Here is a 13,959-nt window from a genome sequence, read left to right on the forward strand (position 1 = left end):
GGTTTAATTAGGAGGGGGAAAATAGAATATATGACAGGAAGCTTGCAGGGAACACAAAAAACTGACTGCAAAAGCTTCTATAGATACGTGGAGAAAAAGATTAGTGAAGACAAACGTAGGTCCCTTGCAGTCAGAATCAGGTGAATTTATAATGGGGAACAAAGAAATAGCAGACCAATTGAACAAATACTTTGGTTCTGTCTTCACGAAGGAAGTCACAAATAACCTTCCGGAAATTCTAGAGGTCTGAGGGTGCAGTGAGAAGGAGGAACTGAAAGGAATCCTGATTAGTCAGGAAATTTTTTTCGGGAAATTGATGGGATTGAAGGCAGATAAATCCCCAGGGCCTAATAGGCTGCATCCCAGAGTACTTAAGGAAGTGGCCCTAGATATAGTGGATGCATTAGTGATCATTTTCCAACATTCTTTTGACTCTGGATCAGTTCCTATGGATTGGAGGGTCGCTAATGTAACACCAGTTTTTAAAAAAGGAGAGAACAGGAAATTATAGACCGGTTAGCCTGACATCGGTGGTGGGGAAAATGTTGAAATCAATTATTAAAGATGAAATAGCAGAGCATTTGGAAAGCAGTGACAGGATCGGTCCAAGTCAGCATGGATTTATGAAAGGGAAATCATGCTTAACAAATCTTCTAGAATTTTTTGAGGATGTAACTAGTAGAGTGGACAAGGGAGAACCTGTGGATGTGGTGTATTTGGACTTTCAAATGGCTTTTGACAAGGTCCCACACAAGAGATTAGTGTGCAAAATTAACGCACATGGTATTGGGGGTAATGTATTAATGTGGATAGAGAGCTGATTGGCAGACAGGAAGTTGAGAATCAGAATAAATGGGTCCTTTTCAGAATGGCAGGCAGTGACTATTGGGGTGCCCCAGGTTTCAGTGCTGGGACCCCAGCTATTTGCAACATACATCAATGATTTGGATGAAGGAATTGAATGTAATATCTCCAAGTTTGCAGATGACACTAAGCTGGGTGGTGATGTGAGCTGTGAGGAGGATGCTAAGAGGCTGCATGGTGGCTTGGACAGGTTAGGTGAGTGGGCAAATGCATGGCAAATGCAGTATAATGTGGATAAATGTGAGGTTATCCACTTTGGTGGCAAAAACACGATGGCAGAATATTGTCTGAATGGTGACAGATTAGGAAAAGGGGAGGTGCAACGAGACCTGGCTGTCATGGTACATCAGTCATTGAAAGTTGGCAAGCAGGTACAGCAGGCGGTGAAGAAGGCAAATGACATGTTGGCCTTCATAGCTAGAGGATTTGAGTATTGGAGCAGGGAGGTCTTACTGCAGTTGTACAGGGCCTTGGTGAGGCCACACCTGGAATATTGTGTTCAGTTTTGGTCTCCTAATCGGAGGAAGGACGTTCTTGCTATTGAGGGAGTGCAGCGAAGGTTCACCAGACTGACTCCTGGGATGGCAAGACTGACATATGAGGAGAGACTGGATCGACTGGGCTTGTATTCACTGGAGTTTAGAAGAATGAGAGGGGAATCTCAGAAACATATAAAATTCTGACGGCACTGGACAGGTTAGAGGCAGGAAGAATGTTCTCGATGCTGGGGAACTCCAGAACCAGGCGTCACAGTCTAAAGATAAGGGGTGAGCCATTTAGGACCAAGATGAGGAGAAATTTCTTCACTCATACAGTTGTTAACCTGTGGAATTCTCTACTGCAGAAAGTTGTTGAGGCCAGTTCGTTAGATATATTCAAAAGGGAGTTAGATATGACCCTTACGGCTAAAAGATCTGTCATGTATTCAACTATCATTGTAACCCATGTATAAGCTGACCTAAGTTGTACACCTTGAGAACATTGACCACAAGGGGCGAACTTGTGGGAGACACTCCTAACCTGGACTTTCAGGTATAAAAGGGGAAGCTCCACCCACCTTCATCACGAGGTCTTGGTAATAAAGTAACCTCCTCTCAAGTATGGGCCTCGTGTGCATTTATACTGTATAGTAAGGACTTATTATTGGTGATGAGAAACTGGGATTTAAACCACGCAAGCATGGCCACTAACAGCACAGAAGAGAGGTAACTGTGTTGGTGATGATTGGGACGACTTTATTGAGAGACTACAGCAAAGTTTTGTCACTAAGGAATGGTTGGGACAGGATTCGGCCGACAAACACAGGGCTCATCTCCTGACGGTTTGCGGATTCAGAACGTACTCCCTGATGAAGGACCTTCTAGCGCCAGAGAAGCCGGCGGACAAGACGTTCGAAGAGCTCAGCAAGTTGATCGGGGAACACCTTTAACCGTCGAGCAGCATGCACATGGCGAGACACCGGTTTTACACGCACCGACGGCGAGAAGGGCAAGGCGTTCCTGACTTCATGGCAGATCTCCGGCGACTGGCGAGCCTATGTAAGTTCACAGATCCATGCAGAGCGGAGATGCTGCGAAACTTTTTTTGTTGCGGGCTTCGGGCACGCTGGGGTTTTCAGGAAACTGATCAAGACCAAAGACTTGACCTTGGAAGCGGCGGCTCTGAAAGCCCAGACATTTATCTCAGGGGAGGAAGAGACCAGAATGATGTATGACAAAAATCTTAGCTCAAATGCGGCAAACGACCAGGGAGTCAACATTGTTAATGCGGCACACAGTTCTCTCGGCAGACAAGGGCAATCGGACATGCCCCAGCATGTAGTCGAACCCAAAGGAGGAATTGATCAGAGACAATGGCTAGCTGAACGGCGATTCATGCCATCGCAATGGACAATGCGGCCAATAATGGGGCCATCAACACCTGTTAATGGTGCGCTTAAGGACAGTCACAGAGACAGTCAGAGACGATTGTCTGATAATGGACCTTTTGTTTCCAACAACGGGGCCTCCAGCTCATGCTGGAGGTGTGGAGGCAAACACCCAGCCAGAGCTCGCAGATATCAGCAATATACCTGCAGAAACTGCAACGTCAGCGGTCACTTGGCGCGAATGTGCAGAAAGCCTGCAGCCAGGTTGATGTACGAGGAGGACGGGCCCGATGTAAGCCCTACGAGGCCAAATGAATACTGGGCGAAATTGCTGGTAGCTGAAGTTCAGCGAGTTCATGTGGAGCACAGATACCGTTCATACACCAGGACGACACCGATAATGATGAAAGTGCTCCACAATAGCATCCCAGTATTAATGGAGCTAGAAACGGGGGCCAGCCAGTGCCTGATGAGTATCAAACAGTTCGAAAGGTTGTGGGTGTCCAAGGCCAGGAGGCCAAAATTATTGCCGATTGCCGCACAGCTACGGACATATACAAAGGAGATCATTCCGGTGCTAGGCAGCGCCACGGTAGTCGTGACCCACAAAGATTCAGAGAACAGGTTGCCACTTTGGATTGTCCCGGGGGACAGTCCCGCACTACTGGGGAGCAGTTGGCTTGCCGCCATGAACTGGAAATGGGGCGATGTCAATGCAATTTCTTCTGTGGAGCGAGTATCATGCTCACAGGTCCTGGACAAATTTAACTCATTATTTCAACCCGGCATCGGCACTTTCATGGGGGCCAAGGTAGTGATTCACATAAACCCGGATGCCAGGCCAGTACACCACAAGGCCAGAGCGGTGCCGTACGTGATGCGGGAAATGATAAAATGCGAATTGGACCGCCTGCTGAGGGAAGGCATCATCACGCCAGTCGAATTCAGTGACTGGGCGAGCCCGATCGTGCCGGTGCTCAAGGCGGATGGGCCGGTCAGGATATGTGGCGATTACAAGGCCACCATCAATCGGGTGTCACTCCAAGACCAGTACCCGCTACCGAGAGCGGAGGACCTCTTTGCGACGCTATCCGGTGGCAAACATTTTTCAAAATTGGACCTGACCTCAGCTTACATGACCCAGGAGCTGGCAAGTGACTGACCACCATCACGACACACAAGGGGTTGTTTGAGTATAACAGATATCCATTCGGGATTCGTTCGGCCGCCGCGATCTTTCAGCGAAATATGGAAAGCCTCCTCAAGTCGATTCCAAGGACGGTGGTTTTTCAAGACGACATCCTCATCACGGATCGTGATACTGAAGAACACCTCCACAACCTGGAGGAGGTGCTACGCAGACTGGACCGGGTAGGGCTGCGACTGAAAAAGGCAAAGTGCGTCTTCTTAGCTCCAGAAGTAGAATTCCTGGGGAGGAGGGTAGCAGCAGACGGGATCAGACCTACTGCATCCAAAACGGAAGCAATCCAGAGAGCACCTTGACCCCGTAACACGACGGAGCTGCGTTCGTTCGTGGGGCTCCTGAACTATTTTGGTAACTTTCTTCCCAAATTGAGCACGTTGTTAGAGCCGCTGCACGTGCTCCTACACAAAGGTTGTGATTGGGTCTGGCGGGACAGCCAGGAAAGGGCTTTTGATGGAGCATAACAAATTGCGTGCTCTAACAAACTGTTAACTTTATATGACCCGTGTAAGAAACTTAAGTTAATGTGTGATGCGTCGTCCTATGGGGTCGGGTGTGTGTTACAGCATGTTAATGCCAATGGTCAGTTACAGCCGGTAGCTTATGCCTCCAGAAGTCTGTCCCAGGCAGAAAGGGGCTACGGGATGGTAGAAAAGAAAGCGCTAGCATGTGGAAATGCAGTAAAAAAAATGCACCAGTACCTGTTTGGCAGGAAATTTGAGCTGGAGACAGATTACAAACCCCTAACGTCCCTTTTGGCCGACAACAAGGCCATAAATGCGAATGCGTCGGCCCGCATACAGAGGTGGGCACTTACGTTAGCCGCCTATGACTACACAATTCGGCACAGACCAGGCACTGAAAACTGCGCCGATGCACTCAGCAGGCTCCCACTAGCCACCACTGAGGGGGCAACTGAGCATGATGCTGAGATGGTCATGGCTGTTGAAGCTTTCGAAAGCAAAGGCTCACCTGTGACAGCCTGTCAGATTAAAGTCTGGACAAATAAAGACCCACTACTGTCTTTAGTTAAGAAATGTGTCCTGAATGGGGACTGGGCAGCCACGTACGGGGCATGCCCTGAGGGATTTAAACCTTTTCATAGGCGCAAGGATGAACTCTCGATTTAGGCCGATTGCCTACTGTGGGGAAACCGAGTAGTCATGCCCCAGATGGGCAGGGAGGTGTTTATCAGAGAACTTCACAATGAGCACCTGGGCATTGTCATGATGAAGGCAATTGCCAGGTCACACGTTTGGTGGCCAGGGATAGATGTAGACCTGGAACTTTGTGTTCGCAGGTGCAACACATGTGCTCAGCTGAACAAAGCACCCAGGGAAGCCCCCCTTAGCCCCTGGTCCTGGCCCGCCAAGCCATGGTCACGCATCCATGTGGACTACGCAAGTCCTTTCATGGGAAAAATGTTTTTGGTTGTAGTAGACGCCTACTCCAAATGGATTGAGTCTGCCATTTTAAATTCAAGCACATCCTCTGCCACGGTAGAAAGTCTATGGGAAATGTTCGCCGCCCATGGTCTACCGGATGTCTTGGTCAGCGACAATGGCCCGTGCTTCACAAGCACTGAATTCCAGGACTTCATGGCAGGCAATTGAATCAACCATGTTAGAACGGCACCGTTCAAGCCGGCCTCAAACGGCTAGGCGGAACGAGCAGTGCAGATAATCAAACAGGGGATGCTCAGAATCCAAGGGGGTTCCCTACAAAGCTGCTTATCATGCCACCTGTTGGCCAATAGATCCCAACCACACTCGCTCACAGGGGTTCCACCCGCAGAGCTGCTAATGAAAAGGACGCTCAAAACCAGGTTATCCCTACTATGAAAGAAATTGTTGAGAGCAGGCGTCAGTCACAATGTGACTACCATGATAGGAATGCGAGGGCACGATGTATTGATGCCAATGACCCTGTTTTTGTCCTTAATTACGCTGCAGGGCCCAAATGGCTTGCAGGCACTGTGATTGCCAAAGAGGGGAATAGGGTTTTGGTAGTTAAACTCATCAATGGACAAATCTGCCACAAACACGTGGATCAAACTAAAAGGAGGTTCAGCAACCCCATAGAAGAAGCAGAGGACGAACACGACGTAGAGTTTACTCTACCACAGGTGACCGAACACCGGAACCAAGTGGAGGAGCGCCCAGTCACTGTGGGCAGTCTGGACAGGCCTGAGGCACCGCAAACAGCAGAGACTCAGGCCAGCGCCCAACAACCGGAGCCCAAACTCAGGCACGCTACAAGGGAGCATAAACGACCAGAGAGACTTAACCTGTGATCCCAATAAGACTTTGGGGGAGGTGATGTCATGTATTCAACTATCATTGTATCCATGTATAAGTTGACCTAAGTTGTACACCTTGAGAACATTGACCACAAGGGGGTGAACTTGTGGAAGACACTCCTAACCTGGACTTTCAGGTATAAAAGGGGAAGCTCCACCCACCTTCATCACTTGAGGTCTTGGTAATAAAGGTAACTGGTCAGAGTGACCTTCTCTCAAGTATGGGCCTCGTGTGCATTTATACTGTATAGTAAGAACTTATCAAGATCAAGGGGTATGGAGAGAAAGCAGGAAAGGTGTACTGAGGTTGAATGATCAGCCATGATCTTATTGAATGGTGGTGCAGGCTCGAAGGGCTGAATGGCCTACTCCTGCACCTAATTTCTATGTTTTTATGAAACAAAGGAATTAGAGCAAATGAATGCTGCGTGGGTTGGATATGGTGTTCTTCAGGGGTCAGCGCTAGGTACACTTGTTATCAGTATATATAGATGATTTGCACTTGGCATAATCTTGAAATTTGCTGACAACACAACAACGGTGAGAAGAACTATAAAAGGTATCAAGACGACAGACAAATTAGCAGAATGGACATACAGGTGGCTAATGCAATTTAGGAACAAGTATAAGGTGAGGAAAAACAAGGAATGGGAGTATACACTTAATGGAAATATGCTGAAGATTCTGGATGAACAAAATGATCTCGTGGTTGAAATACATAATTCCCTGAAAGTGTAAATGTTGGTAAATAAATTCCTAAAAACGGCCAAAATAATTTTCAACTTTATAAATGGAGGAATTGTATACAAGCGCAATGATAAATTTGTATGAAACTTGGTTAGGCCACAGTGTGCAGTTTTTGGTACTTCATTATAGAAAAGACATGAAGACCAGAGAGAGTGTACAGAAAAAATTCACCAGAATGAAGAGGAGGCTGGAGGTCCTGGAACTATTTCCACTAGAGCAGTGAAGGCCAAGAGATTTACTATGACGTTTTAAAAACACATTATAGATTTTTGATAGTATGAACAGGGAAAGACTATTATCTCCTGGTTGGCAAATTCCACTCTGGTCTCTCCGTCCTTGGCCTCTTACACTGTTCCAATGAAGCTCAATGCAAGCTCGAGGAACAGCACCTCATCTTTCATTTAGGTCCTTTACATTCTGGACTCAACATCGAGTTCAACAATTTCAAACCATAACCTTTGCTCCTATTTTTTTTTACTTTTTTTCTGTTTTTTTCTCTTTTCCATGGCAGCTGTTGATGACTCTGCCATCTCCATTTACACCCTATCTAGGCTCATCTTTTGTTTCTTAACTTGTCCCCTTACGATCTCTTTTTGACGTGCACCATCAACCCTTTTGTCTCTTAATCTCTTCTGCCTTCCACCCTCTCCCTTTCCCTGCCTCTCCACTTGCTTAAAAGTCTGTTACATCTCTTAACTTTTTCCAGTTCTGACAAAGGGTCATCAACCTGAAACATTAACTCGGTTTCTCGCTCCACAGATGCTGCCTGATCTGCTGAGTATTTCCAGCATTTTCTGGGAGTATGAAATGCATTGCCACAAAGAGTTGTAGCAGAGACAATGGCATCTTTTGCAGGAGAAATGAATGAATATTTTAATCAGAGAAAGGTACTAGGCTATAGAGATGAGATTAGTTTTCGAGTGCTCTAGCAAAAAGCATGATCGGTTCTGTGCTGCAAACTTCTATGGTTTTTTTCACAAATGGTCTGCAAGATTGGGATGAACTTATCAATGCATATAAAGTGGAGCACTGTGGTGAGTATTTTCCCGTAACAATAAACTTACCCTGTTTTTGATTGATTCACTGCACCTGCAAGCAACTTCACTGTCTCGGGATGGTTTTCCATTCCATTACGTAAATTCAAAAATCTTCTGACAAAGTCTTCAGGCGACATGTAGCGCTCTCCATCCTTCTCAACAGTTGCATACTGCAAGGTACAAGCATTGTTTCATCAGTGTGCATGACAGTGTAGGTCAAAAGGCCTCAGTAACCCTCAAAAACAGTCTCATTACTAAAACTTCCTGACGCTGTTTTTAGATCAGAACCTTACTCATTTTTCACAATAGTGAATTAATATTACACAAAGCTGTCACTTTCCTCTAAACAACTTCTCCACTGAGAAACTACTGTTAGACACTTACACTTGCACGCTTCCTGCTATGGCGGGCACCCACCAGAAATTTTAAATTGGGAAGCTCTCCCTAATTTTGCATACTCTGGTATAGGAGATGACAAGAGTTCCGGCTTGGCGGATCCCAGCACTTATACCACGATCTCATACCCGTGTATTTTCAGCCTTGAGAAACCAAATCAAAGTTAAAATGAAAAACCAAAACTGGAAAAAAAAATCAACCAGCAAAAGGTTTTCTTAAAAAATGAAGTACTGATGAACATTTAAAAATGAGCTCACAAAAATCTGTGCAAAAGCTGTACAGAAAGGTACAGTTATAACATTTTGTCTTTTGAGTAAGAAGCACATACCATTACACTAAGATTTTTGCAAAGTTCTGTTTCCAAAGCAACACAAGTGCTCAATGAAAGCCTACTCGTCTATCACTGCATGTGGAAAATTAATTGATATCACATCAATAGATGTAGTATAATAGTAAATTTTATGTGTTCTTCCTTTCTTTTCGAAGTTTTTTGACCAGTAATAATATTTAATCAGCACGTTTTACTTTCTTTTGCACTGCAGTCAGAGAAAGAACAAATGATGTTTGGAAGCACAGCTATCCCAGCATTCATGGTACAAGTGAAAGGATTTTATTAAAACTATAAGGTCTATAATTATAGTTGAGCCCTTTTATCTGTACTGTGTATGATGTGAAGGTCACATTTCCAAATTGTGTTCTTTGACTGTCTCTGTTTTTTTATAACCCACTTAAAATCAGGTTTACCTGGACAATGTCAGGGCACTTATTTAGTATGGCTATGGGTCATAACGGCCATGGATCTTAATGCCCTATCCACACAAAAGACGACTTTTTGTGAGGCCTGTCAGTCCAGGAAGCGTGAATTTGCATATCAAAATTAAATAAATTAAAATTATAAGTGTTCAAAAAATTTGATGCAATTTTATTCTATTCAGCAAATTTTCAAAATCTGTTCATAACTTCAATTTTGGGGACCAATGCATCATAAATATTAATCCTCATACTCATGGTAAGAAATTACCATTATTTGTGTGAATGTAGGTCAATGGCACTCAGTAATCACTCTACAAAAAACTAAGTTGGCCTACTGGCAAGCAGACCCTCAATTTGTTGTTGGATCTGAAAATATATTATTCAGTTTACTTGAGAGCACAAATGGTGACGGTAATTATACTATGATAGATAGGAACACAAATCTATTACAATTATATTATAATGGCAACAGAAACCGCAAAGTTTCTCAAAGATTGCACATTTGAAACTAATTTGAAAAATGTTCACTTAGGACGTCACGTGAAGGTGATCTCTCCCTGCCAAAGGTACTGCACAGGCAGCTATAAAACACCAAATCATATTCCAAAGGACACAAACCTAATAATCATTAGGTCATCTTAACAAAGGGAAACAAAAACAGCATTTGTTGATTCACTCCAGTGTCAATTTAATACCAAAAATGTAAGAATTCTGTCTTTCCCAACTGGTGTCTTAAACAGTTTGAAGCATACTTATCAAATGTAATCTCTATTCAGAACTTCTATAAAACCAGCATTAACACCTGCTAAACACAACATTATTGGAAAGAAATAGTAGCTGCCAACTGCAGTTTCTTCTGGGACACTTTCCAAAAATGTGCCTCGTACTCCTGAATCCTGCTTTCCACTATCTTCCATCCGGATTGTACAGTTGCTAGCTCTCCTAACGATAAAGCTAACCTTATTGGGTCATTGTTCTACTCCAGCTTTAATCATGATTTTTCCGTTATTGCTCCATTCTGGTCTACCATTAGGACTAGTATCAAGTTTTAACCTCACCATATCTATTGAATCTTCCAGCTGGCTGGAAGTTTTCTAGTCCCAATGATATCCGTATCAAGAAAGTAGAAACTTACATGGGATGTTAATTTTCTTTTAATTTCTTATTGTTATGGAAAATATGATATAACAGCATGGGACCAATAGTATGATCTGAGGACCCTGTAGCATAGTGGACAGTGGTGCTCCACACTGTCGAACAAATGAATTAATTTGCATTTATATAGTGCCTTTCGAACACTCAGGGGTAATGAAGTACTTCTGAAGTGCAGTGACTGTATGGCTCCTGTATGGCTCAGAGCCATGGACCATGTACAGTAGACACCTCAAGTCGCTGGAGAAATACCATCAGCGATGTCTCCGCAAGATCCTACAAATCCCCTGGGAGTTCAGACGCACCAACATTAGCATCCTCAACCAGGCCAGCATCCCCAGCATTGAAGCATTGACCACACTTGATCAGCTTCGCTGGGCAGGCCACACAGTTCGCATGCCAGACACAAGACTCCCAAAGCAAGCGCTCTACTCGCTACTCCTTCACGGCAAACGAGCCAAAGGTGGGCAGCGAAAGCGTCACAAGGATACCCTCAAAGCCTCCCTGATAAAGTGCGACATCCCCACTGACACCTAGGAGTCCCTGGCCAAAGGCGGCCCCAAGTGGAGGAAATGCATCCGGGAGGGCGCTGAGCCAAAAGCATGCAGAAATCAAGCGCAGACAGCGGAATGAGCATGCGGCAAACCTATCCCTCAACGACTATTTGTCTCACCTGTGACAGAGTCTGTGGCTCTCGTATTGGACTGCTCAGCCACCTAAGAAGTCATTTTAAGCGTGGAAGCAAGTCTTCCTCGATTCCGAGGGATTGCCTATGATGATGATGAGACAAACATGATACCCATCTGCACACAGTAAGACACACAATCAGCAATGAGACAGGTGCCCAGATAATTTGTTTTAACAATGCTGATTGAGGGATGACTATTGGTCAAGAGACAAGGTCTTCTTCAACTAGTGTCATTTTACATCCACCTGAGAGGGCAGATGGGTCTTTAGTTTAATGTCTCATCTAAAAGTCGGTACCTCCGATAACAAAGTGTCAGTCTTGATTATGTGCTCAAGTCTCTGCAGCGATACTTAAGCCCACAACCTTAGGACTCAGAGCGCAGCCATTGAGCCAAGGTGGACACTTACCAAAATGTAGATTCCTAATCCCTGTACTATCTTTTAAATGGTTCTTATTCCTAGTACATTTTCCTTCTCCTTGCAAATTTTCTCATGATCATCTTATGAAAGCTGGTCCATCTTGTCTTTCCAATAATAGAGCTCTATTGCCCTCATGGACCGGATTCAAGATAAAGCTGGCCATTTGATAGGTGAGACATCTCTCTCTCCTAATTTGTACTCTCTAAATTTATGCAAGACACTCTTAAATTTCAAACTATTATTTTCAAAGCTCTGGCCTTACCTATGATTGTCCGTGTCGCTTTCAGCATGGCTGTTTCACTAGTGACCTTGTTCCCTAAGTTCCACACTTGGATCTCTGAACTTGAACACCAGTGAAACATCTTTCATTCCACTGAACACTTACAAAGTATTTACTAAGTCTGGCATCAATCATTTCTTAACAATATGCCATATTATGGTGTCACATTATTTTTCATTTCATGGTTATCCAATTCCCTCTAAAATTATGCTGTACTTTATGGATCCTACCTGAACCGTTGCCAGTTTCGGCGGAAAAATGGTGGCCAGCTCATAAGAACATAATAGGAACAGGAGTAGGTCACACAGCCTCTCGAGCCTGCTCCGCCATTCAATAAGATCATGGCTGATCTGATCATGGACTCAGCTCCACTTCCCGCCCGCTCCCCATAACCTCTTATCGCTCAAGAAACTGTCTATTTCTGTCTTAAATTTATTTAATGTCCCAGCTTCCACAGCTCTCCGAGGCAGCAAATTCCACAGATTTACAACCCTCAGAAGAAATTCCTCCTCATCTCTGTTTTAAATGGGCGGCCTCTTATTCTAAGATCATGCCCTCTAGTTCTTGTCTCCCCATCAGTGAAAACATCCTCTCTGCATCCACCCTGTCAAGCCCCCTCATAATCTTATACGTTTCGATAAGATTACCTCTCATTCTTCTGAATTCCAATGAGTAGAGGCCCAACCTACTCAACCTTTCCCCATAAGTCAACCCCCTCATCCCCGGAATCAACCTAGTGAACCTTCTCTGAACTGCCTCCCAAGCAAGTGTATTCTTTTGTAAATATGCAAACCAAAACTGCATGCAGTATTCCAGGTGTGGCCTCACCAATACCTTGTATAGCCGTAGCAAGACTTCCCTGCTTTTATACTCCATTCCCTTTGCAATAAAGGCCAAGATACCACTGGCCTTCCTGATCACTTGCTGTACCTGCGTATTATCCTTTTGTGTTTCATGCACAAGTACCCTCAGATCCTGCTGTACTGCAGCACTTTGCAATCTTTCTCCATTTAAATAATAATTTGCTCTTTGATTTTTTTTCTGCCAAAGTGCATGATCTCACACTTTCCAACATTATACTTCATCTGCCAAATTTTTGCCCACTCACTTAGCCTGTCTATGTCCTTTTGCAGATTTTTTGTGTCCTCTTTACACATTGCTTTTCCTCCCATCTTTGTATCATCAGCAAACTTGGCTACATTACACTCCGTCCCTTCTTCCAAGTCGTTAATATAGATTGTAAATAGTTGGGGTCCAAGCACTGATCCCTGCGGCACCCCACTAATTACTATTTGCCAACCGGAAAATGACCCATTTATCCTGACTCTCTGTTAGCCAATCCTCTATCCATGCTAATATATTACCCCCAACCCCGTGAACTTTTATCTTGTGCAGTAACCTTTTACATGGCACCTTGTCAAATGCCTTCTGGAAGTCCAAATACACCACATCCACTGGTTCCCCTTTATCCACCCAGTTCATTACATCCTCAAAGAACTCCAGCAAATTTGTCAAACATGACTTCCCCTTCATAAATCCATGCTGACTCTGCCTGACCGAATTTTGCCTTTCCAAATATCCTGCTACTGCTTCTTTAATAATGGACTGCAACATTTTGCCAATCACAGATTATAGACCAGTTAGCCTATAGTTTCCTGATTTTAGTCTGCCTCCTTTTTTAAATAGAGGCGTTAAATTTGCAGTTTTCCAATCTGCTGGGACCTCCCCAGAATCCAGGGAATTTGGGTAAATTACAACCTATGCATCCACGATCCCTGCTGCTACTTCTCTTAAGACCCTAGGATGCAAGCCATCAGGTCCAGGGGATTTATCTGCCTATAGTCCCATTATCTTACTTAATACCACCTCCTTAATGATTGTGATTGTGTTAAGTTCCTCCCCCCCACAGCACCCATAACTATCCACTATTGGAATATTGTTAGCGTTATCTACCATTCCGGTCCCGCAACAGCCGCCATATTGGGCAGGTCGGCAGCATGGCCCTTGCCTACACTCGCTAGAAAAATGGTAGAGGGGCAAATTGTGATGTCAGTCAGTGTGCAACACTGATTTGACGCACGATCTGCCATTTTGGATGTTGCTGCTCCATTCAATGCCCTCTCCAAAACACGAAGAGCAGAACATGCATTCAGCTTCATGTAGGTGCCCCCACCAGCGCTATTTAAAGGAATCATAAAAACATAAGAAATAGGAGCAGGAGTAGGACATACAGCCCCTCGAGCCTGCTCCACC

The 13,959-nt window shown here is 44.5% G+C and overlaps 1 protein-coding gene across 3 annotated transcripts in view; it reads right to left on the minus strand.

The window, feature by feature from the left end:
* The window catches only part of LOC139264492 (electrogenic aspartate/glutamate antiporter SLC25A13, mitochondrial), a 343,232-nt gene that overhangs the window by 249,355 nt on the left and 79,918 nt on the right, over window positions 1–13,959 (minus strand). For all 3 annotated transcript variants that reach the window (XR_011593353.1, XM_070881056.1, XM_070881055.1), the window contains exon 3: window positions 8,046–8,188. Coding sequence is in view for 2 of the 3 variants with exons in the window: in XM_070881056.1 (XP_070737157.1) it covers window positions 8,046–8,188 (143 nt within the window). In the remaining variant the exon portion in view is untranslated. The remainder of the gene's footprint in view (window positions 1–8,045; window positions 8,189–13,959) is intronic.

This window comes from Pristiophorus japonicus, chromosome 5 (assembly GCF_044704955.1).
Source record: "Pristiophorus japonicus isolate sPriJap1 chromosome 5, sPriJap1.hap1, whole genome shotgun sequence".
Classification (NCBI taxonomy): domain Eukaryota; kingdom Metazoa; phylum Chordata; class Chondrichthyes; family Pristiophoridae; genus Pristiophorus; species Pristiophorus japonicus.